At 37.6% G+C, this 21,859-nt stretch overlaps 1 protein-coding gene and 1 long non-coding RNA gene across 6 annotated transcripts in view; one reads left to right on the top strand and one right to left on the bottom strand.

The window, feature by feature from the left end:
• Nucleotides 1-3,741: 3,741 nt before the first annotated feature.
• Nucleotides 3,742-21,859, bottom strand: part of LOC124186190 (GTP-binding protein Di-Ras2) — a 331,250-nt gene continuing 313,132 nt past the window's right edge. For 3 of the 5 annotated variants that reach the window (XM_046577673.1, XM_046577676.1, XM_046577672.1), the window contains 2 exons: nucleotides 14,039-14,338; nucleotides 3,742-5,543 (listed from right to left, as the gene is read on the bottom strand). In XM_046577673.1, the coding sequence (XP_046433629.1) occupies nucleotides 14,107-14,338 (232 nt within the window). In that variant the 3' untranslated portion in view covers nucleotides 3,742-5,543; nucleotides 14,039-14,106. Of the gene's footprint in view, nucleotides 5,544-7,113; nucleotides 7,431-14,038; nucleotides 14,339-21,859 lie in introns of those variants that run through there. The other 2 variants (XM_046577677.1, XM_046577675.1) reach the window with 2 other exon arrangements.
• On the top strand, nucleotides 5,691-13,864 carry LOC124186194. Its single transcript, XR_006871591.1, has 3 exons — nucleotides 5,691-5,876; nucleotides 10,642-10,707; nucleotides 12,868-13,864. It is a non-coding gene; the product is annotated as an uncharacterized LOC124186194 (long non-coding RNA).

Genomic DNA, 21,859 nt, shown 5'->3' on the forward strand with positions numbered 1-21,859 from the left:
GGGGGGGGGGGGGGGGGGGGGGGGGAGGGAGTTATAACGTGGGATTTCAGACTTCTCTTCAAGGCCTCTGACCAGGCCACCCAGCGTACTGCTCTCTCTCTGGGACGTCTGAAGAGCCAGAGTAAAAGTTCGAAAATCCGTTCTTTCATTTTTGCTTTGTCGCAACTTTAATAACTGTATCTGCAGTTTCCAATTTTTTTTTCTGTGCAGTGCAACCATGGAAATAAATTGTATGAACAATATTTTTTTTTTTCGATTATTGGAAAAGATGATATGTTCTTAATCAATGAAAACCAACTATTTTTTTAATTACGTCAATATTTTTGTTTTTAAGAGCTCCGTTCAAGTCACAGATTTGAGGTTGCGCGGATGTTTTAATTTTTCTTTTTTTTATCAACGACTGATATTTTGGGAAGCAGCAACGATGAATGTTTTTTTCATGACCACCCTATAGTATATATATGTATAGACATAATATCAATGCAAATATTTGAGTCTTCATTACAACAAAATTTGTTTGACAAAAATCAATAATATACATTCGTGCCAAACGATGGAATCAATGATGGTGGTGCTAACAGACAAAAGCTCAGAGTCTGCTGGAACATGCCTGGTTGTTAAGTTCGAAGATGAGGATTCAGTTGAAGCTGTACCGAACAAATGGTACGTGTGGACCAAAGATGAATGTTATTGGCCCTTGGTTAATTGTACCAAAAAAAAAAATGCTCGAATTCATAAGAGATAGTTAGGCGCCAGAGACAGATTGGAAACATTGTCCGGCCACAGTTCTGAGAAGATATGGTAGGCAGTATTCTGAAATTGCAGTACGTCCATCAAAGGCGAAAACCTGAAAATTGCCAATCAACATCGTAAATTCATGTAACTGCCATAAGCGTAGCATTTTACAGTTTTGAGTTCAGTCAAATATAAAATAGTCAGCCTGTATCGACATCAATATTGAAATTGAACAATTGTTTGCTTGCTTTTATGTTTTTCTGTTGGTACGTTGACGCATAATATATTCTGTGACGTGGATTTTTCCCGCCCCTCGGTCACTCGGAGAAAATGACCGAGAACTTACCGCGTGCACAATAATTTGGTGTCCACGATGTACCTTCGATCTAAAACAATATCGCGAAGTTTCGTTGGGCACCTGGCGTGATCAACACGCCTAGAAATCATTAATGCGCTATACCTCGAGCATATGCTCGATAGCTCAGTACCGCGGAGAGGGGGGGGGGGGGGGGGGGGGCAGGTAATTTTTGGAGAGAGAAAGATACTCGAAATACACACGCTACTTAACAAAAGAAGTGAAGTAAAATCTTCTATTTCACAATAGCAGTGATACAAAAACAAAAAAAATAATGCAAAAGTCACTCGTCGCGATTGTAAAATTAAACAGGAAATTACACATAACCTACACTATTCCTTACCCTACTGAGCTCGCGGCTCCCTAACTGAAATGTCACTTAACAATTACAAAATCTCCATACGCTATTCTCAATATGCAAATTCGCCATTTCTTCTCCATAGCGATAATTGCTCAAAACCGAAACTAAAACTACATTCTCGACGGTGCGCTGTCGGGCTACCGAACAGACAGCGTCCTCAATCTCACCCGAGATCTCACCCGACTCGTAGCTTCGACGCTACCACGAGCTGCCCTAAATCTAAACGTGACAACTTGACTTAACCTAAAGCTTATTTCAACTAAACCAATCCGCAACGCCACTATATTTCAGACGCAACCAAAACTCAATACTCGAACTTCTCGTCTCAACCGCTGCTCAACGCAACGGCAATTTCGACTATACATCACCAGAACTCGACTGAACACTATCTTAAACAAACGGCAACTTAACTAAGCGCAAGTACCCCTAAATGTAACCTCAACTAAACACAATCTCAAGGTAATACAACTCAATTCACATCATCTAAATGTCAATCAACTAAACCTAAGCTCAACTATTCGCTATCGCAACGCATCCGAAATCAAACCTTCTCAAAATCCTCGAAAACGTTATTCGCTAATCCAAGCACTCCAATTCGGCACTGCCCGACCTACTCGAGAGGTGACACTGTAAAACCCGATAACGCGGCTCGACCCGGTACAGCGGAATTCGGCTATACTTGATTTCAAAAACGAGAGAGACTCAACTGAAACCCGTGACTCTACTTAACTTTCTCAAGAACTCAAAATTTACTCTACCCTAACACGCGTACTCAGGCTACGGTCATCAAGCAAAAGAATCGGCAAAAGAATTTCGTGTACTTTTCTACAACGCAAATCCAAAACGGCTATCCGTTACTTGGCAAGCCTTTTCGTAATTATGCGCGAAATTCAATCGCGGGGATAGAAGCAGCGCTTACCTTCTACATCCTTGCAACCCCCTTTCCATTCCCCTCGCGATTTTTGGGCGACTCCATTACTTCGCGGAACTTTCCAAAACGTGACTACTTATCACGACCGCCAAAACTAGAGTGGATTCAAGAACCTACGACCTGCCGCAACACGGATCTCGACACGCCATCCCATATGTGACGTCATACCCACAAGAATACGCAATAATCGATCCGTCATTGATTTCGTCGATTGCGCAACTCGACGCGCACCTTTATTAGCAGTAGATCGCATTCTCGTTCTCCGCGCAGCTCCATGTGGTCTTGGTGGTGAGCGTGGTGCTCCCTCATCGCTAGTCGGTCCGTCGCAAGTTCGCTAGTTAATTGTTGGCGGGGGAAGGGGAAGAGGCTGCGGCGCGCCGGCCGCCAGCGGGAAACGCATCCACCTTGGATTCCCGCGATGCGGGGATGTGCGTCGGCTCCCCCTCCGCAGCCTCGACATTCTTCCCTCGCAATTGTCGCTAGTCCGCCAATCCACAATTTCCTGGAATTTGGTGCCGACTTCTTGCCTGATGCCTTCGTAGCTCGAAAAATAAAAAAAACAAAATACCTGAAATATCTTACACTATTCGCTAAGGTGTCCCCTCTCGTAGTTTCGGATGCGTGACTCTAGTCCAGGCGCTCTTTTGCAAAGACTTCGTGACTCAATTTCGGAAGTTCCTAAATCTTAGTTCCGCCCAGGGTTTAAGGAGCCCCTTGTAACGGGCATCTAAAATGCCACGTTACAGTACATTCGGTGAGGAATGTGTGCAGAATGTACTAGCGCAACATTCTGGGTATGACCGAGGTACAGACTGATTCGGATATGTCTGGTTTGTACATATCATGCACGTGATATGTACATTCGCCAAAGAATGTAGGCAGAATGTACAAGCGCAACATTCTGGGTATGTGCGTGTGACAATCTGACTGTGGTATACACTTTTTGTATGTTCATTGGATGAACATTGAATATTCATATCTGTATATGTATGCACTGTATCTTCTACCTATATACATGAGACGTACCCGACGTTTTTGTCATATTACGAACACGTGATGTATATACATGGATCATCGTATGCTATGTGGGAATGCGCAGGGATTGAAGTACTTGGTCTATTATATGCAAGAGAAAATAATAACGGACCAGTTTTTTTTTGGCCGACTGAAGATATTCGAAAAAGTGAAAGGTTAAAATATTACCGATTAAAAATAAGTAGAATTACCTGCACATAAAAAAATAATAATAATAATAATTAAAGGAGAACTTGCAAGTGTAAATAATTTATAACTCGTCTCAAAAACTTTGGATTGATTATATACACATATAACATGAATAGGTGGTTAAAAAATGTGTATAACCAATATATTAGTACACGATTTGACATAAATTTTAACACTTAATTACAACGGTATAATTTTACAGCATACAATAATTAATAGTATACAATAATTGATCACATACAATAATTAATTATCCTGATACTATAATACTTAACACTTATAGACATGTACATATAAGCGTTTTAATTCCTGTATTTTGTACAAAACACACAGCGATCAGTTACATATAATTACCATTCATTTTGTGTTTTCATTCAAATTTTTTTTAACCTTCTTTAAATTATGTCTTCATTTATAATACCTTTTCTGATCGTTCCCTCGAAACTTGTCATGTACAATATTTTGCGCGAATCGATAATGCATGCGTCACATGAGCCAGTCGTACAATCATTGGTCGTTATTGCCGTGTATATATGGTATAATATATACGGTGAAATATACATTATATGTAATGTGTACATTATATATTGTATAAGGTATATGTAGCTATGGTAGAGCGATAATAAAATTTTATAAAAATTTTCATGATACATAATACATTACAATATAATGTTATTGAGCCACACGATTTGTAATCACGTTTGTAACTAGTCGCCTGGGTGTGTAATGTATACATACATACATAGTACATACATGTATTTCTTATATAAACATGTGTATTTATCTCATTTTATATTTGAAATATGTAATCCTTATAAACTTTGGGTTCATGATAATCACGTAAATGGCGTATAGTCTGTTGAAAAATGTCATTAAAAAATGTTTATTACAAAAACTGAGTTGAAATTTATGTGAACAAGTTAACAGAAAGAACGTATATTCAAATAAACAGAGTATGCCCGATAATAACTTCAGAACAATCCGTTTATTCGCCATTTGTGAAAAAATAATTCACGAACCAAATGAGTCTCAATGCATCAAAATTGGATGAAAAGTATATTCAAAACCTTAATTGAAATCATGCTGCACTATAATTGCTTAAAAATGTATATTATTGATTTGCTTTAATTGAGATTTGTAGATCTCTTTTTTATAACCTTAAGCGGGAAGTTTTCAATTAGATTCAACTTAATTAACTATAATCACAGCTTTTAAGACTGTTTGGTGAATTTTTGTTTTTTGTTTCAACATTTTCTTCTTACCTTCAAAGTTCACGTTGATGCATCTGTAATCACAGGATGAGACACACTGCATACAATGTATTGCAGTGTAACACTGATTTCAGTTGCATCTAAAGTTTCTGTCTTAGAGACAATTTGAATTTTATTTTGGTTTTCAAATTGGTGGGGAAAAAATTGGTAAAAACAATTTTGAGTCCACGATGTCTGGAAATAACTACCAAAATCTGAAAATCGATACTCGAAGTAGAAAAATATTTACATGGAGGAGCACAGCTGCTAAAGAGATTATAACAAATGTGAAAAAGTATTGCGGGATCGAAATTTTGTAGCTTGATTCCCAATATTCTTGGTCCGTTGTACTGTATTTCCATTCTTTTCCTTTGATTTTATTTATATATACATTATATACATGTATATAATGTATATTATAGTGTGTGCGCGCGCGCGCGTGTAGCTGTCTGTGTGTGTATTCCTGTATTTTACTTAATAATTATTAGATGATATTTTGTGTACCCCGTTAATTCGGGATTAGGTATACATTGAGAATTCAGGTTTTGAAATCATAAATTCGAAGCGTTTCAGGTATCAATGTTTGTAGATTGGGCGGTGTCACGTGTCGGTCGCGTATAATTTTCCTCTGCCCTCTTTGCTATCGTGGATATGTTGCTGAATCCATATGTATACTTGTCGTCCATACTGTGAGAATAATTATATTACATGTATAATATATTACACAATTGAAATAATACAAGCATTCAGTTATCGGATGCAAATATTACCAGGCAATAAATACATACAGTGCCACCTCGTTATATCGCAGTTATCGGGACTGTAGAGAAGGGGAACCGCGATATGAATACCTACCTCGCCTACCTCGCGCTATGCTGTCATTGTAGACCCGCTCACTGCTCACTCACGCATAGTCGCGTAGTATGGATGGAGCTGCATAGTGGTCGAAAGAGATAGCTTATTACGTACGAGTGGCTGGTGCAGGAATGAGCCTTGAAGAGAAATTTACCAACAGCTAAGGTAATGTTTGAAAAGGTATAGGGGGAGTTCCATACGAAATGTGCAATTGATTGTCCACACCCCTTCCGATTTGTCTCAAACTTGGTCTAGTCAATTAATGGATTGTAAAAAAAATTCCCCTAAATAATAAAAATTCTACCTTTTACAAGTTGCGAGTTACACCAAATCCAAATTTTGTAATTATTTTTTTCACATCGCTGTAGCTCCCAAACTGTACGTCCGGGCCAAAAAATCAAGTAGGACAAAAGTTGTGTAATTTTATGTACTTTTTGATGGTTTTACGGGACAAAGTCTATTTCGAGTTCCAGGTAAAAAAAATCTGAAAAACGTGATTTTAAGCTGGTTCCCCAACTATTTTTCGGCTCAAAGTTTCATCATAAAATGCGGCTATTTTTTCCGCAAATTTTCGTAAAAAAAAGTCACGGAACTCAACTGGTTAAAAAGATATGAAGATTTTTTTGAATCTAAAGGTTAAAGGTTTCTTTCACGCATGCGATTGCGACAACTATCGCGCGACGAAGCGACGCTGACGACAAGAATCTCGTCACGTGTATAAAATATATCCGTTCGACGATGTAGTTTGGACTTCTGATAATCATTACTATATTGGTCACTTCCATTAAGTGGCTAGAATTGAATATTTATATCATAAATCTACTTGAAAATCTACTAACCTTTTCCATGTGCGTCGTGTTTTCTACCGTTTGCAGGCTTCGTCGCATGCTAGATAGAATTCTATCGCACGAAAATTCATCTCGGATCTACTTTCGGGCGACAAAAAATACTCCACATGAGACAAAAGTACGCCTAATCCCCGTCAATATCTGACCAATTGGCCAATCAGCGTATTTCCGCCGCGCGACAGTTGTCGCAGTCGCATGCATGAAAGAAACCTTTAAACCTTTAGATTCAAAAAAACCTTCATATCTTTTTAACCAGTTGAGTCCCGTGACTTTTTTTTTAGAAAAATTTGCGGAAAAAATAGCCGCATTTTATGATAAAACTTTGAGCCGAAAAAAAGTTGGGGAACGAGCTTAAAATCACGTTTTTCCGATTTCTTTTTACCTCGAACTCGAAATAGACTTTGTCCCGCAAAACCATCAAAAACTATATAAAATTACACAACTTTTGTCCCACTTGATTGTGTGGCCCAGACGTACAGTTTGGGAGCTACAGCGATGTGAAAAAAATAATTACAAGTTTTGGATTTGATGTAACTCGCAACTTGTAAAAGGTAAAATTTTTGTCATTTAGGGGAATTTTTTTTACAACCCATTAATTAACTAGACCAAGTTTGAGACAAATCGGAAGGGGTGTGGACAATCAATTGCACATTGCGTATGGAACTCCCCTTAGACAAGTCATGCTGCCCAGCTACCCAAGATTCCTTGTTCTTTATTCGCTGCGTGATTTAGTTGTACTCTTGACTTACGTAGTCTAATGTATATGAATCCTGGAAATCTGCTGATCAGCCCGTCAGTTCTTCTCGTTCAGTTCATCCAAATTCTAAGAGTTTTTTAAGTTTTTGGTCCAGACAACCATCACTATGCATGACTGAAATAATTATGTATAACAACATTTGGGTTTAATATAAATTTATTTACACAATCTCGTTCAAGTTCTCAATAGTTAGGCTTACAATTGTTACACAAACTGTTACTAATTCTTGGAGATTCAGAGTTAAATTATTCTACGACTTGATTCTATGTTTCCTGTAAATTTCTGATCTGTACTATTCGGTGCTTAAATCTCTTCTCTAAGAATTCTGAAATTGTACTCTATCCTGTGCTTGAACCGGGGTTGAATTGGTGGAAAAGCAGGAAGAGTTCAAAAGAGCCGCGGTTTCTTGTGGGATTAGAATGATTGGCCCGGGCTGATTAATACTTGGGGGTAAGATTTTTGATTAGTGATTAATATGAATAAAGAAAGCGGTGATGCACAGGTTAGTCACATCGCCTTAAAACAAAGGCGCTCTCCCTAGTTCTAAGAATAAGGGCTTATCTGTCTCTGAGCTATCCATGATTTCTCATCGCACGTTTCTTGTGTTTAGTCTGCGAAGTTATCTGAATTGAATGATAAGTTTGAAATCTATTGCAAGTGTTTATCACTTCGAGTTATTTCAAATGAGATCGTAAATGAAGGGTTTTATGTGAAAGCTAATGTGAAAGATATAATGGTCAATTGTGAAAATTATATATACGGTGCCTAATGCTTCATAGATATGAGCTTGGCTGATGAAATAACAGGCAAAATGGAGTGTAAGAATTAACGTCACAACGGTATTGTACGTTACGATAGTAACCGTGTATGTCGGTATTGTTCTAATTGTAAAAATTATGGTAAGAGTGCGTAAGGCTCTCTTATAGTAACTGCAGGTTGGTAAGGGTAGGGTGCAGAGAGGACGCCGCAGTAGTTATCGACTGGGACGTAACAGCGCGATTCCTGTGCCATATACATATATTATTTGTAGGAGATGGCTGAAATTCTATCGAACCGTTCCCTCGCCTCTCATCGTTATTTCAGCCGCAAAACTGTCAGTACTAATTTTAAAAACTATCAACTATTTCGCAAAATTGGAAATGTATTTTTTTTTTAAATAAATTTTATGAATGCATTTCGTAACGAGTACATAGGCATTCTTTGAAAATTCTGCAACTTTTTTCCGAAGCCCTTTTAGTTAAGGTAGGGGGCAGGCATTTTTCAGAGTCATCGTGCAGTATAAATTTTAACTCTAGTGAGCTCAGCTGACCAAAGCCGCGTATTGAATCTTAGGTAACCAGGGCATTTATACCTTCCTAAATATCACCTCCTCAACCCCGATATACCGAGGCGCCATATAACGATGTGGCAGTGTTAATGTAATTTCCTTACGCCTCCGCTGAAAAAGGGGTGAAACTAGCTACAACATATTACAAAAGTTAGGAAAGTAAATTATTATACACAAAAAAATAATGGTTATCATTTTCCAACGGGTGCATGACTCTATGTCAGAAAATATAGATACACATATTACCGTTTTCAGAAAAATTGGGTCTTATTATCTACTAAAAGTTGTCCAAGAATTCGAAACGCGTAAAATTGGTTTGTGAATAAATTTGAGCGTTAATGAATCTAATTATCTTTGTGTACTCTATTATTGTACAACTTATTTTGAAAAGTACCAATTCAGATAAGAATGGGGTTTCCTAAAAGTTAACGAAATATCACACCTTTCAAAAAATCTGGAGAAGTCCGGGAACAAACTGATCAAACATCGTAATTCAGTCAAAACTTATATGTTGATTCGGAAATTGTTTGCACTTCTAAATTTCGATAACCCAACTATTGATGAAAAATGAAAGATGCCTCTATGCAAGGTCCAAACGTTGCAATTTCAAACGATTCTGAATTTCAGCCCATATATTGTAGATTCACAACTGAAATAACTTATTGGTAGCTTAGTTCTAACGGGGTCGAGAGACGATGTAGAGGAAAATATTTGACAGCTATCACTAGAAAGTTTTTTTGAAATTATAGCACAGCGGATAAAAAAGTTTTAAGCACTTGGATTTATTAAAACAAATGACCTGTAAAAAATTCTATAACGTTTGGAAGGTTATCTGACTTCACGTTACTCCGCGTTCACCATAAGCCAATGTACCTACGGTCATTATAGAAACACGTGATGGCACTCGCCTCAGCCCTAGCAAAGCCGTTTTCAAACACGTCCGGAAAAGTGCTCAAATTAGATATTTTTCTCGCATAAAACTATTTATAGTAAGTTCAAGTATAGTAGTTCTATGAAATAAAATATCTTAAAGTATTCATCTCATCTTCAACTCATCTTCTTATAATGTGGAAAAGTTCAATTGTCTTACATATGAAGTATTGAATTTTAGATTATTAAATAAAGAAGCAGGAATTAGAGTGACTATAGAATTCGAACTTTTCACATATAGGGCAATGTCTGATTGACTGGAAAAGTTCAATCCAACAATTTTTCCGATCCAAATTTTTTGCAAATATGAACTTAAAATTATGTTGTTTATGCGAATTCAAAGTAACAGGCATGAGCATATGAAAGGTTTTTAAGAGATCTTTAGGTTCGAAGACTAAAACTTTGGCGACATAACTTCTATAATAGTTGAATTTAATAAAAATCAGCGAAGTTGCATCATTTTAGGTGAGAGATTGAGGATGAATGGATTGTTAGAATCTGAATCTAAAATCAGGGGGAAAAAGACAAAACCGTTTACAAACTTTTAAGCAATATTAATTGCAAGAATGATATAAACTCAAATGACACAATATCTATTCTATGCAGCAGAAATATATCTAATAAAATTCGAATGACACAAGCTAGCATATCAACCATTTGAGAAAAGGTTTTATATGATTGAAATGTTCAAATTGATTGAAATCTGGTATTCGTAAGTCGATTCCAATGTTGTTTGAGTTTATTTTGTACATCATAGAGATATTCATAAATCACCTGAAGGAAGTCTTTACAAATAGTCATTGTCTCCGAAATTGACAAAATAGATTTGCGTAAGTACGGTACAATAGATGTTCGTTAACAATTATACTTGTGCATTATAACTATATTATGAAACAAGACAAGACATCTTAAACATTTTGAGATAACTTGTAAAGATCTAGTCAAACGGTAGAATAAGCCCAAACAAATTGAGATTAGTTTGAAAGCACTCGCGTTTAGTCGGTTTAAATGTATGATTACAAAACTTATTCTCGAATCGTAGATATTAATCTTGGCTACTTTTTTCAGTTCCTGACTCAAGACAAGGCTTGAACGCACTGAGCTTTTGCAAGAAGACTGGATCCAATGTACCTAGTGAGTGTTTAGGACGGGCGTATGAATCCTGTACATCCTATGAAGGCTTAGAATATTTTTTTACATAATTCTTAAGTCAATTGAATAATCGAATGGTCTTGTTCGGGTATCCGTTTTGCCCAGGTAATTTCTGTCGTGTCTCGATCACCATAATATTTTCTTTGTTTAAAATTTGAAACTTGTTTATATTTTTTGAAACATGTTGGCATAAAAGTTGTTGAAAGAACAGTAGTTATAAATAAAAAAATTTCAAAAATATCGAAAGCGACACCCACTTTCCAAAACATGATTTAAAATTTCAAACTCAAAAATCTTAATCAGAAACACTTTAAATATTTCTTTTATATTTTTTTCTGTAAAGACCATCTAAAAACAAAGATTTGAAAGAAAAAGAAACTCATTTGGACCATTGTTAAGAAAGTTATGAACAAAAAACCAAACAAAGAGCGATTTTGTGGAAAATTTGGTATTTTTTTAAGAAGTAATAAATCCTAATAAGTAAAAAAACCTCAAAATTCACCAGAAAGACTCTTATTAGCGGTACTAAAAAATATCAAAAAATTGAGGAAATCAAGAATCAAAATTTTTCAAACCGTTCGATTTGACGTGAAATGCTCCTTGTATAGTATCTTATACCTGATTTCTTTCAAAAATAGATATTCAAATGCGTATCTACCAATGTTTCTAGTCGATTAGAATTTTTCTCAGTGAAAAGATGTATCCTCTGAAGAATGATGACAAAAGTTTGGGATAATTATTGCAGTATATGAGGGATTCCACGCCATTTCACCTAATCGGTGAAGGTCACCGACGCCGATCTTGGTGTCAATTTTTTTCGCAATTCGTCTATCGAAAAAAAAGAACATGTGTTCGAACATTTTTCGATTAGGCCACCTGTGTCGATTTTATGAATTTTCCGATTTTTAAACTTTTTCGAAACAGACTCTTTTCAACTGGCTCTATCTTCAAGAGCTTTCATTCTTTTTAAAAAATAATACAAGTATAAAATGTGTCAATAAGTCTGAGCTTCCTGAAAAAAAAATTTGAAAATTTTGCCAACCACATAATTCTAAAATTTTTTCGAAAAAAAAAACATCAAAATTTTTTGAATTCCGACACCTTCGATTTTCCTGAAACTTTTTACTTGCATTCGACCAGTTACAATCAAGTTTTCCTCCAAAGGAAATTATGGACTTCCGATTCGTTCGGGAGTTACACCATCATAAGTGCCGAAAAATTGAAAATATTTTACAGAAATCAATCTTAACTTTGATCAGACAAGTTTTCATGTTATAAAAATACATGTTTGCTGAAAAAAAAAACTTTTCGGAATATCCCAAACAATATAAATAAAAACGAGATCACAATTTTTCTTTTCTATGCCAAATATATTTTCAGGTAGAAAATTTCTAAATATAAATACAATTTTGTATTTATATTTGAAAATTTTCTTGAATTTTTTTTTTTCAGTAAACATGTATTTTTATAACATGAAAACTTGTCTGATCGAAGTTAAGATTGATTTCCATAAAATATTTCCAATTTTTCGGCACTTACGAAGGTGTAACTCCTGAACGAATCGGAAGTCCATAATTTCCTTTGGAGGAAAACTTGATTGTAACTGGTCGAATGCAAGTAAAAAGTTTCAGGAAAATCGAAGGTGTTGCAATTCAAAAAATTTTGATTTTTTTTTTTCGAAAAAATTTTAGAATTATGTGGTTGGAAAAATTTTCAAATTTTTTTTTCAGGAAGCTCGGACTTATTGACACATTTTATACTTGCATCATTTTTTGAAAAGAATGAAAGCTCTTCAAGATAGAGCCAGTTGAAAAAAGTCTGTTTCGAAAAAGTTGAAAAATCGGAAAATTCATAAAATCGACACAGGTGGCCTAATCGAAAAATGGTCGAACACGTGTTCTTTTTTTTCGATAGACGAATTGCGAAAAAAATTGACACCAAGATCGGCGTCGGTGACCTTCACCGATTAGGTGAAATGGTGTGGACTACCTCATATGTATAACATAATCAGCTAAATACTTATAACTGGATCACTACAGAAAAAATTTGAAGCTGTCATAATGTTTGTTTTCTTTACAATTAAGGCTTTGAAAATAAAAAAGAAAGAAGTCCAATCAATGTCTATATTGATTGTATTCACAGATAAACTAGGTGAGAGGACAAACATTTTTGGAGTCAACATTTTTCATTTACTTTACTCTCTAGACGAGTTAGCGCAAGTCCAGTCGAGATGTTCTATTAGGAGGGATGACCGACCATTGATATTCCCTAGAAAACAAGTCAGATGTCACCATTAAAATTATATTTTGTTATTTCTCTTTTGAATGGAACATGATCATCTACAAACCGCAACAAATACCGTTTCTTTGGAAAATTCCATCTTTTTGCTGGTGGGTACCAGAAATGTGCACGCCGTTATAACCTTATGTGTTATTTACAGTATGACTCCCACTAATGACGAATATGAGTGAACTATGAACCTAAAAAAATGGAGTTAAATAGTTTGAGTTTTTGTACAATCGATTCCAGCTACAATAACGATTATATGATAGCAGGAGGCATGAAGAAACTATTTCACCCACACCGTATTTTTTGCCATTATGTGCAATTGAGAAAATTTAAGATAACTACTATCAGACTGTTCAATACTCAATAATTGCTGTAACAAATGAGTATAACAAATGTTGTGATTTTGCCAATGAACGATTTTTCATTGCATTTTCCGCTAAAAGGTGAGAGTGTTACCGGATTTTTCTTATTAGAACAACGATAATCTCTCATTTTTGAGAGTACATTTTCCCATTCAGGAATGACTGTTTTCCCTAAACGTTCAACCGCAATTCAAATTTTTATGGGGTCTCGACACAAGGCAAACATAATGAATCAAAAAATTCGCAATTGTTGAGTGTGAATTGAGCCCTTAGAAACCAGGTTTCACACAACCAAAAATATGCGTGCTTAATTTTTTTACCCACTTTACTATCCACCCGGTTTCTCTGTCAAATTGACTTATATCGCATAGTAGGAATGTTGTTTTATTCGCGTTCACCATCATTGACACAAATAACAATGTTGAAGATTTTTTGGAAGTTTTTTTCCTTTTTCTACCTTCTAATTCAGATTCCATAGCCCATTCATCCTTACTATGGGTTCTTTCAGACTTGAAAAAAGCTTATTGTTAGTTAACGTAGCAAATTCGGTCCTTCATGAAAGTATCAAAAAATAACAAAGAATAATAATTCTCTATCTTCTAAATCTTGCAACACAATTTTCAGCGTTGACCACCCTGCATCGAAAAAATCAAATCGCATACCGAGATCCTGTAGTTCCTTTCAGTTCCGTAACACTTCCACCGTAGATTCACACCGGCCGACAATCCTCTTATGATATATTACAATCATCAGCATGGGCGTCTCTGATTTGTTGCTTCGTCTTCCTTGAGGCCCGTCGAATCAGACTTCGGCTCCTGGGCTTGCTTCTAACTTCTTCTGCGATAGCCACGACCGTCGATCCTTGCGCCGCTAAGAGTTGCTGCTGCTGCTGCTGCTGACCTCCAGGACCGGCTCCCGCACTTCCAGTTCTGCCACTTGGTGACCCTGACCTTTGAACAAAACTAAAATTCTTAGTGGGTAAATATTTCTGATTATCGTTAAACAGAATACTGAGATACTATAAAACCTTTGACATAATCTGATTATATTCCATTCATTTTTGATTTCATGGAGAGAGATACTTGATTGCGGTGATAATAAACAGTTTTCAATAATCGCAATTGTTTTCTATAACCGAAAAATATGAAGATTTAGGAGCATAATCAAAACCAGTTTTGCGGCTGTAACTTGGGAATTTTGTACGCGTTACTATTCTTTTTGATTATGGTCACTCATACGACATTCCCTGGCAATCATGGCAATTATTTTAATAGTGTTGGAACAATAAATTGATATTAAGACTGTTTTCTATTGGAAAAATTCAGTTAACTAAACGAACCGATTTGATTTAGTATCTAACATTACGTGTTATTGACGCATGTTAAAGATCACCACCTCCGATCCTATCGCAAATTTCGAATGGTAACGCCGAGAGGTCAAGGTTCACGATACGATAGAATCTCGACTTTGTGACGCCGGATTTTTACTGACCTCGGCCACCCGGAACCGTAACCGAGAACTTACGTGGCGTACATGCCGCGAAATCTTTACCTGTGCTAAGCTTTGGATGATATTTTTTTACATACAATAATGGCGGTGGCCTGTGGCAGCGTAGAAATAGGCCAAAAGGTAAGCTAGGAGTAAGACAGAAAAGAAAAGGGACATGTAACAAAATAATGAGGTAAAGTGAGTAAATTATAACGAATTGTAGTGTAACATGGCGTCTCAGGACTGCTTGTCACAAGGGCACAAAACTGAAGGAAACTTCTGGAAAACGCGTCTCCGGCGGGGTACTCCAACCGATCTCAATAGAAAATAGGCAATAACTACTAGCTTAATTCTCTCTTTGTAAATTCTATAATTTCGCGCTCCGGCGCAAGCAAACAAGTTACTAGGACGACGATCCCGACCACCAAGGGATCAACAACTACCGATGATACTTACTACCTTGCTCTTGTTTTGATTTCCTTCAGTTACCTGTCCTTTTTCCGTTACCGCTATCGCTATCGTTTGTTTTATTGCTACCGTTTTCTCACAACTCCAATACCGTTTGCATTATCGCTTAGCTTCTTTCTCCCCTTTTGATCACCTTCCTTCTTACCATTTTCTTTGCTACTGATAAGTTGAATTCAAATAAGAATCAGTGGTTGTGTGTCCGAGACACCGGCTGAGGTAAAGGCTTCTGCCTTTTTGTTGCATCGTTACGAAGTTGCTCATAATTTCTATTTTCCTTCTTATAGTATTTATCTTTTCTTAGTTGCATCGTGTGATGCCAGTTTCTGTGTGAATCATGGTCCAGGACTCTGAGTTGCGTTAAGCCGTCGTGTGACTGCATGATTTCAATAATTAATTAATTCCGTGTCTTTGAACGAACTCGTAACTACCGAATAAGTAATTATTTCCTATTTATGAATTTCTCTGATTATCTGTAAATTTCTATTAGTCTGCTTCTGTAAATTTCTGCCGTATCTTGAGCTATCTTTGCTTTGATTTCTTATTCATTTTCTGTGCTAGTAGTGCTTACTATATTTTGTTTCTTGTATCGCTTGCTATATTATATTCGGTATTGTACATGTATTTTACTATAAATCGAGTTTCTTGAAGTACACCCGAGCGTAGATTCAGCCACTAAATACTACCATACTGATTCTATTGTTATTGACAATTCTGTATTGCTTTTACTTAGTATCCTTTGCTATGCAAACCTTTCGCTGAATTTTTCACTCTCATAATTTTGTATTTTCTCGAAAGTATATTTATGCTTCTGTTATTATCTCCTGAGCTATCATCATTTTGTTATCTATCGATTTGCAATAAAATTCTGACACTCGCTTTAAATTAACAGAGTAATAATTCGCGTAGCGTCATTCTTTGGAAATCGGGTAAAATCATGTCACCCAGTGACGGGTAATTTTCAGTAAATTTTCGCATTTTATCGCTTCCCCCGACCTTCGCTCAGTTCTCTCTGTTAACTATCATCTCATGTTCAAAGCTACCATTTAATTCTATTCTATCGAAATTTCTATGACCTGTTATTGCCTGATTTAATAACTAACGGTATCTTTGCCATCTAACTTGACTGACTTGAATGTGTCAGCTGCCTTGAATACCAACACTCTACCAGCTCACGTGAGTACCCAGCCAGCCGTACAACGGGTACTCCAGTTATTTATTGTATTTTTTCGTATTGTTTGAAATTCGACGCTAAAGCGTCTAGCACCCAACGTATATCCTTTTATTATAGTGTAGTAGTTCAGAATAATTGGAGGATCGCGTTAAAGTGTCAACGGTAAGTTCTCATCTGAGGGTAACAGAAATTAGCGTTGCAGTACATAAAAATAATTTAGAATAGCATTTACATAGAGCTGTTATAAAAGTAAGCAGTAGTAAATATTAAAATAGCAATATGAGCAGGCGAGTGAATGGGAATGAATGATGTCAATGTCCTAACAAATGCACTAATGCGTGGAAATGGTAAAAAGGTAGAGTAGACGAGCAGTATGATGACGGTAGGAGGTATAAGCGATGAATAGATTAAGAAGTAAGTTAAAAATAATTCAAGAAACTAGTTATTATCCAGGTAACGGGTTTGATCTAGCGGAGATGATGGCGACGCAACCTAGGTGAGTACGATGCAAAGTAGCGGCGGGTGGTGCCAGGAAAAGCTTAGGCGGTGAGTCGATGCTGGTGAACAACTAATCGCAATTAACCTGGGTACAATGCAAATGAAGAATGGATAATAAATCAATTGAAATACCTTAAATTACATTGAATGGGTTAGGAATGTAAGCGTTAACGATGGTTGAAGGTACAACTTAGAGCTGTGATGGGCAATTGTAACAAGAATAAAGTTTGTGATCTAATGAGTGGGGATTGTTAACGCACTTGATGCTCAAAGCCTTTTACTGGGTAAACATTATTACAGAGGCTGCCTCGATCGACTGAAGGTGGCTGGAGAGCAATGCTTTAAAAATATCTGTTGAAGGCGACTCATTCAAGGGTGACGGTAGGCTATCCCAAGGGTGAGTGAAGAAAAGAAGAAATGAGCGGTGGTAGCAGGATGTCCTATGGTTCGGGATACAAAATGACGATGCGTTATTAGACAGCATGAGCCTGGAGGAATGGCGTAATTCGGGATCATGATACAGAAAGAGCTCCCGCAGAAACGATGGAGGGAACTTTGCCAGAATCTGGAAAAGGAAGGAGCCTAGGAAAAACAAACGACGATTCATTACCGACAGCCAATTTAATTTGAGGCGATACGGCGTGATATGAACGTCCCTTCGCAGGTTAAAGATGAATCCAATTCCGGAGTTTACAAGGCGTTGGAGTTCGAGGTTAAGATAGCTTGTTGAATCGTGGTAGACCAAACAACAATGATCGATGTGGGGTAGAATTAATGTGTCGACAAGCAAGATCTTGACCTACGGAGAGAGGATTTCGCTGTGGTAATTCAGCCTGTGTAAAGTAGTGAACACCTTCGTCGAGACTTCAGCTACGTGACTATTCCAAGAAAAGTGGGCGGACAGCTGTACACCGAAATTCCGAACGCCATCGACGAGACATAGGGCACGGGTTGACCGTTTATTGCTAAGGGAGCAATATCCAATGGGCGCAGCTGGTCTAGGTAGGGCTTGCTACTAAGAATGATAGCCTTAACCTTCATAAAATTCAGCTGCAGGCCATTCCTTGCGCGCCCAACTTGAAACAGCGTCAGCATCATCGCAAATCTTACTAATCGCGGCAAGGATATCGCAGGGTAATGTGTAAATGAAGATTTGCAGATCATCTACAGAAGTTAGGTATTTGGTATTTAAACGTTTCAAGTTTACTTGAGCGCTAAATATCGCGATTTGTATGCACGTGATGTGAAATAATTCAGTGATTGTGAATAAACTCGATTATTTGGTTATGAATTTCTCTTCTCCTGAGGAGAAAAGCAGAATTCGGTCTCTGGACTCGGAGTGAAAGTGGAAAGTTTATTTATTAATTATTTGATGAATTCCTGGAAGAGGTGACTATGGTTTGACCCTTAATGGTTTATTCAGAGATAGCTTCAGAAGGTGTTTCATCACTCTCATGAGCCATAGCTCGAGTGAAATAAACCCATCATCACAGGTTGTATGAACGGTTGAGGGTCAAACTTGTTCTGTGCTTGTGAAGCAAGACACAGAGTAATCGTAATAAACGATGGAGTCGTGAGGCGAGAAATTTATTTTCAGAAGGGAAATATTTAATTAATAATAATTAAATGTTTCGTCCCCAAGAAGTGGGATGTAAGACAGAAAGAATGTTTGTGAATTCACCTTTTTCTTAGCCCGATACAAAGGCTTCGTAATGTTAAGAAATCTTATTTAATTCGTGGGATCGCTTCACACATGCAAATAATTCATAAAGCTTTGACGATGGAAAACCTTCGTTGATGAGTGATTATTTAGTATGGATAATGTTTCGCTTCGCAAACGGCAATACGGGATATTATTTACGTGATATTGTGGTTGTCGGAAGGACGGGAATTCTACGCAATTATACCGTCGCCTGTATGAAGACGGCCTGACGCAATGCAGGAGGCTCTTTAGAGGTTCAGGGGCCCTGCCTATGGGTCAAAAGATTCTGAGACCAACACTGTATCTGAAGTTTAACGTCAGATGCAATGCTGGGCTTTATCCAGACACGGCTCCCTAATACCCGAGGAGTTTTATTAAGAAAAGGACGAATTCGTTATCTACGTTGAATACCCTCCTTCGATAGAGAGTGGTGGTCGAGGGTCCTTGGAGTAACGAATCCTTGCCTCGTAATTGAAGGCTTGTGTCGACTGCAAGTTGCTCATTGGTATATGATGATCCGGCAAGCGGATGTTCTGATGTGTCCGTACTTGGACCTAATAATTGACCTACTGCTAGTGAGACGATAGACGATAGATGTCGAGACACCTTTGTGCTCGACTTTTATACCCGTTGTGGCGTATGGTTTCGCAAATTCGGGGAAGTGTGATTGGCCGTGTCCCTTGAGGAGGGAGCATGGTAAATCGCGTGATTTGGTTGGTTTGTCAGTACGTGGTGGGGTCACCGAGTGTGTAGTAAAATTTGGAATTGTCGCCGACAAGCATAATATTTGTGGGCTTGGGTTGACTGTCAGGTGCCGGTCGCCGGCGAGGCGTCCCGTCTCAGTATGTTTCAGAGCCTGACCAATATCATTTATGAAGAGTAGTAAGAGTAGAGGCCCTAAAACAGAACCCTGAGGCACGCCTGAATGATTAGGTAAAAAGCTGGAAAGATTTCCCTAAAGATCCCAAACTGCCTGCGATTTGTCTGATTGGTAGGAATGAAACCACATTACTGTCTCGCTCGATAATCCACAATGTAACAGTTTGGCCAACAGCAGCTGAAGATTAATACTGTCAAAAGCTTTGCTAAAGTCGAATGAGACGAGTATGATGACTCACCGGATGTCGAAAGCTTTTCATGTATCTTTCAATACCTTCAGCAAAGCTTATTGCGTTCTGTGTAATTCACGGAAGCCAGAATGCATCGGAACAATGAAGCGAGTCTTCTTCGGAATACGGTACTAGTTGATTAGCGACGATCTTTTCAAAAACCTTTACCAGGTGAGTTAAGTTAGCAACGGGTCTTATGTCATACTCAGAGGCGGGAGGATTGCAATCATTCAAGGAAATAATAAAGTCAATTTGTAGACCTCTGAGAACAAGCAGTTGCGGAAGGAACAATTGAAAAGCTCAGTTGAATAAGGAGGGAGAAGGGCTAGATGATTTTTGATGTGCGATAGATGAATACCGTTAGGACTGTGTCCGCGTGATTTGGTGAGTTAGAACGTAAGTTTTCTGTGGACTGGGGACTCTCAGATAGGTGAGAAGGAGAACTGCGACTGTACTCGAGATTTCATCCTTCCGAGTAACTTTTGCAATTCAGAATCAGAGCATGGAGGCTGAGTTGAACTGATAGAGTTATAGTACTCGTTTAATTGCTGGATCTCAAAATGATGCAGAGGTGAGGACCCTGAGCTTGTCGAACCGGTACGCCCCAGTTGCTTCAGCTCTGACATCGGACACGACAGGGAGGTTGGAAAATCGCTGTTTGAAGAAAATATGTTCAGTTTTCTTAATATCCGCCTTAATGACTCCGCGCATTTCCTGATACTGGGCCACTTACTCGAGAGAGCTTAAGCGTTTTGTTGATGAGTAGAGGTTGTTGCAAACTCGAATGTATTGCTTAAGCTCTCGATTAAACCGTCCGGCGGGTGGCCGCTGAATCTCGCGCGCTTATCAAGGATGCATGACCATCAAGTGTGCCCACAATTGAACCGCAAAGGGAATTTGCTTGAGCATCAGAGTTGACTTCAATTTATCTAAGGAAATTGGTGATACTGAAGTGTAGCTCGTCGCCCAGAGCTGAGCTATCGCGGTTACGAAAATCTCGATACCTGATCACGCGATTCTCTCGATTTAAAACAGGCAATTTAAACTAAAATTCAATCAAATCACGCCCTGAAACAAAGGGCATTGATGATTTAGTAAAAGATCCAAGTTTTTAGTAGAATCTATTATCGTTACATCTAACCAAGATTCAGAGTGTACCATATGGTGCGTGTTACCAAACGGAACGAGGTACAGAAAGTAGCTGAAAACGATGTGACGCAGGTAGTCGGCTTCAAAATTTTTATGGCTCAAGTAACAATTTAAGACTCCGGTTATGATAATATTGCCGTAGTTATGGGGGAAATTAGACATCTCATCTATAAATCCTTCCTAAAGTATGCCTTTGGGCCTGCGATATATAAATGAAATAAAGTTTTTATGATGTTCAAGACTGATCTCTAAAATAAGTTCTGTCATTGGAGAATGGGGAAAGGGAAGCGGCTAGAATTTTGGACTGGAGAGAGTTGTGCACTTAGATGGCTACACCGCTACCCGATTTTCCGATTTGGTCATTTTGTAGTAGATAATAATTATCTAAAGTTACTGGTTGACTCATTATATTGGCATGAAGCCAAGTTTCGGTGACTGAAATTACGTGGTAACGTTTACCCGAGCAAAATTCCCAGATCGAATCAGTGTACCCTATGAGAAATTCACCATTAAAATTTGCGGCGATGTTTTCGTCTGCTGAGCAGAGCGCCAACATACATAAAATGAAACTAAAGCTGTAAATCTCTTGCGCGTAAAGCCGTGGATTGAGGTTATGCTGCTGTTTATTTTTACGTAACGTGAATTGTTTAAGAAGAACAGTATCGTTCAGCAATGCCGCAGTCGATATTGGAAGATATTCAACCGACGCAATGAAGAATTCAACGGAAAAGCAAATATCAAATGATACAGAAATTGGGTGTTATTTATTGAAAGAAGAAATCTGAAATTCAATGTGAAATGTCATTAACAAGTGGGAGTCTGGACAAACAGAGGTAGGTAAGTAAAAACAACGTTTATTGTGAACAGATTCTTTATTTACATAAAATTAAAAATGCGT

This window comes from Neodiprion fabricii, chromosome 7 (genome assembly GCF_021155785.1).
Source record: "Neodiprion fabricii isolate iyNeoFabr1 chromosome 7, iyNeoFabr1.1, whole genome shotgun sequence".
NCBI lineage: Eukaryota > Metazoa > Arthropoda > Insecta > Hymenoptera > Diprionidae > Neodiprion > Neodiprion fabricii.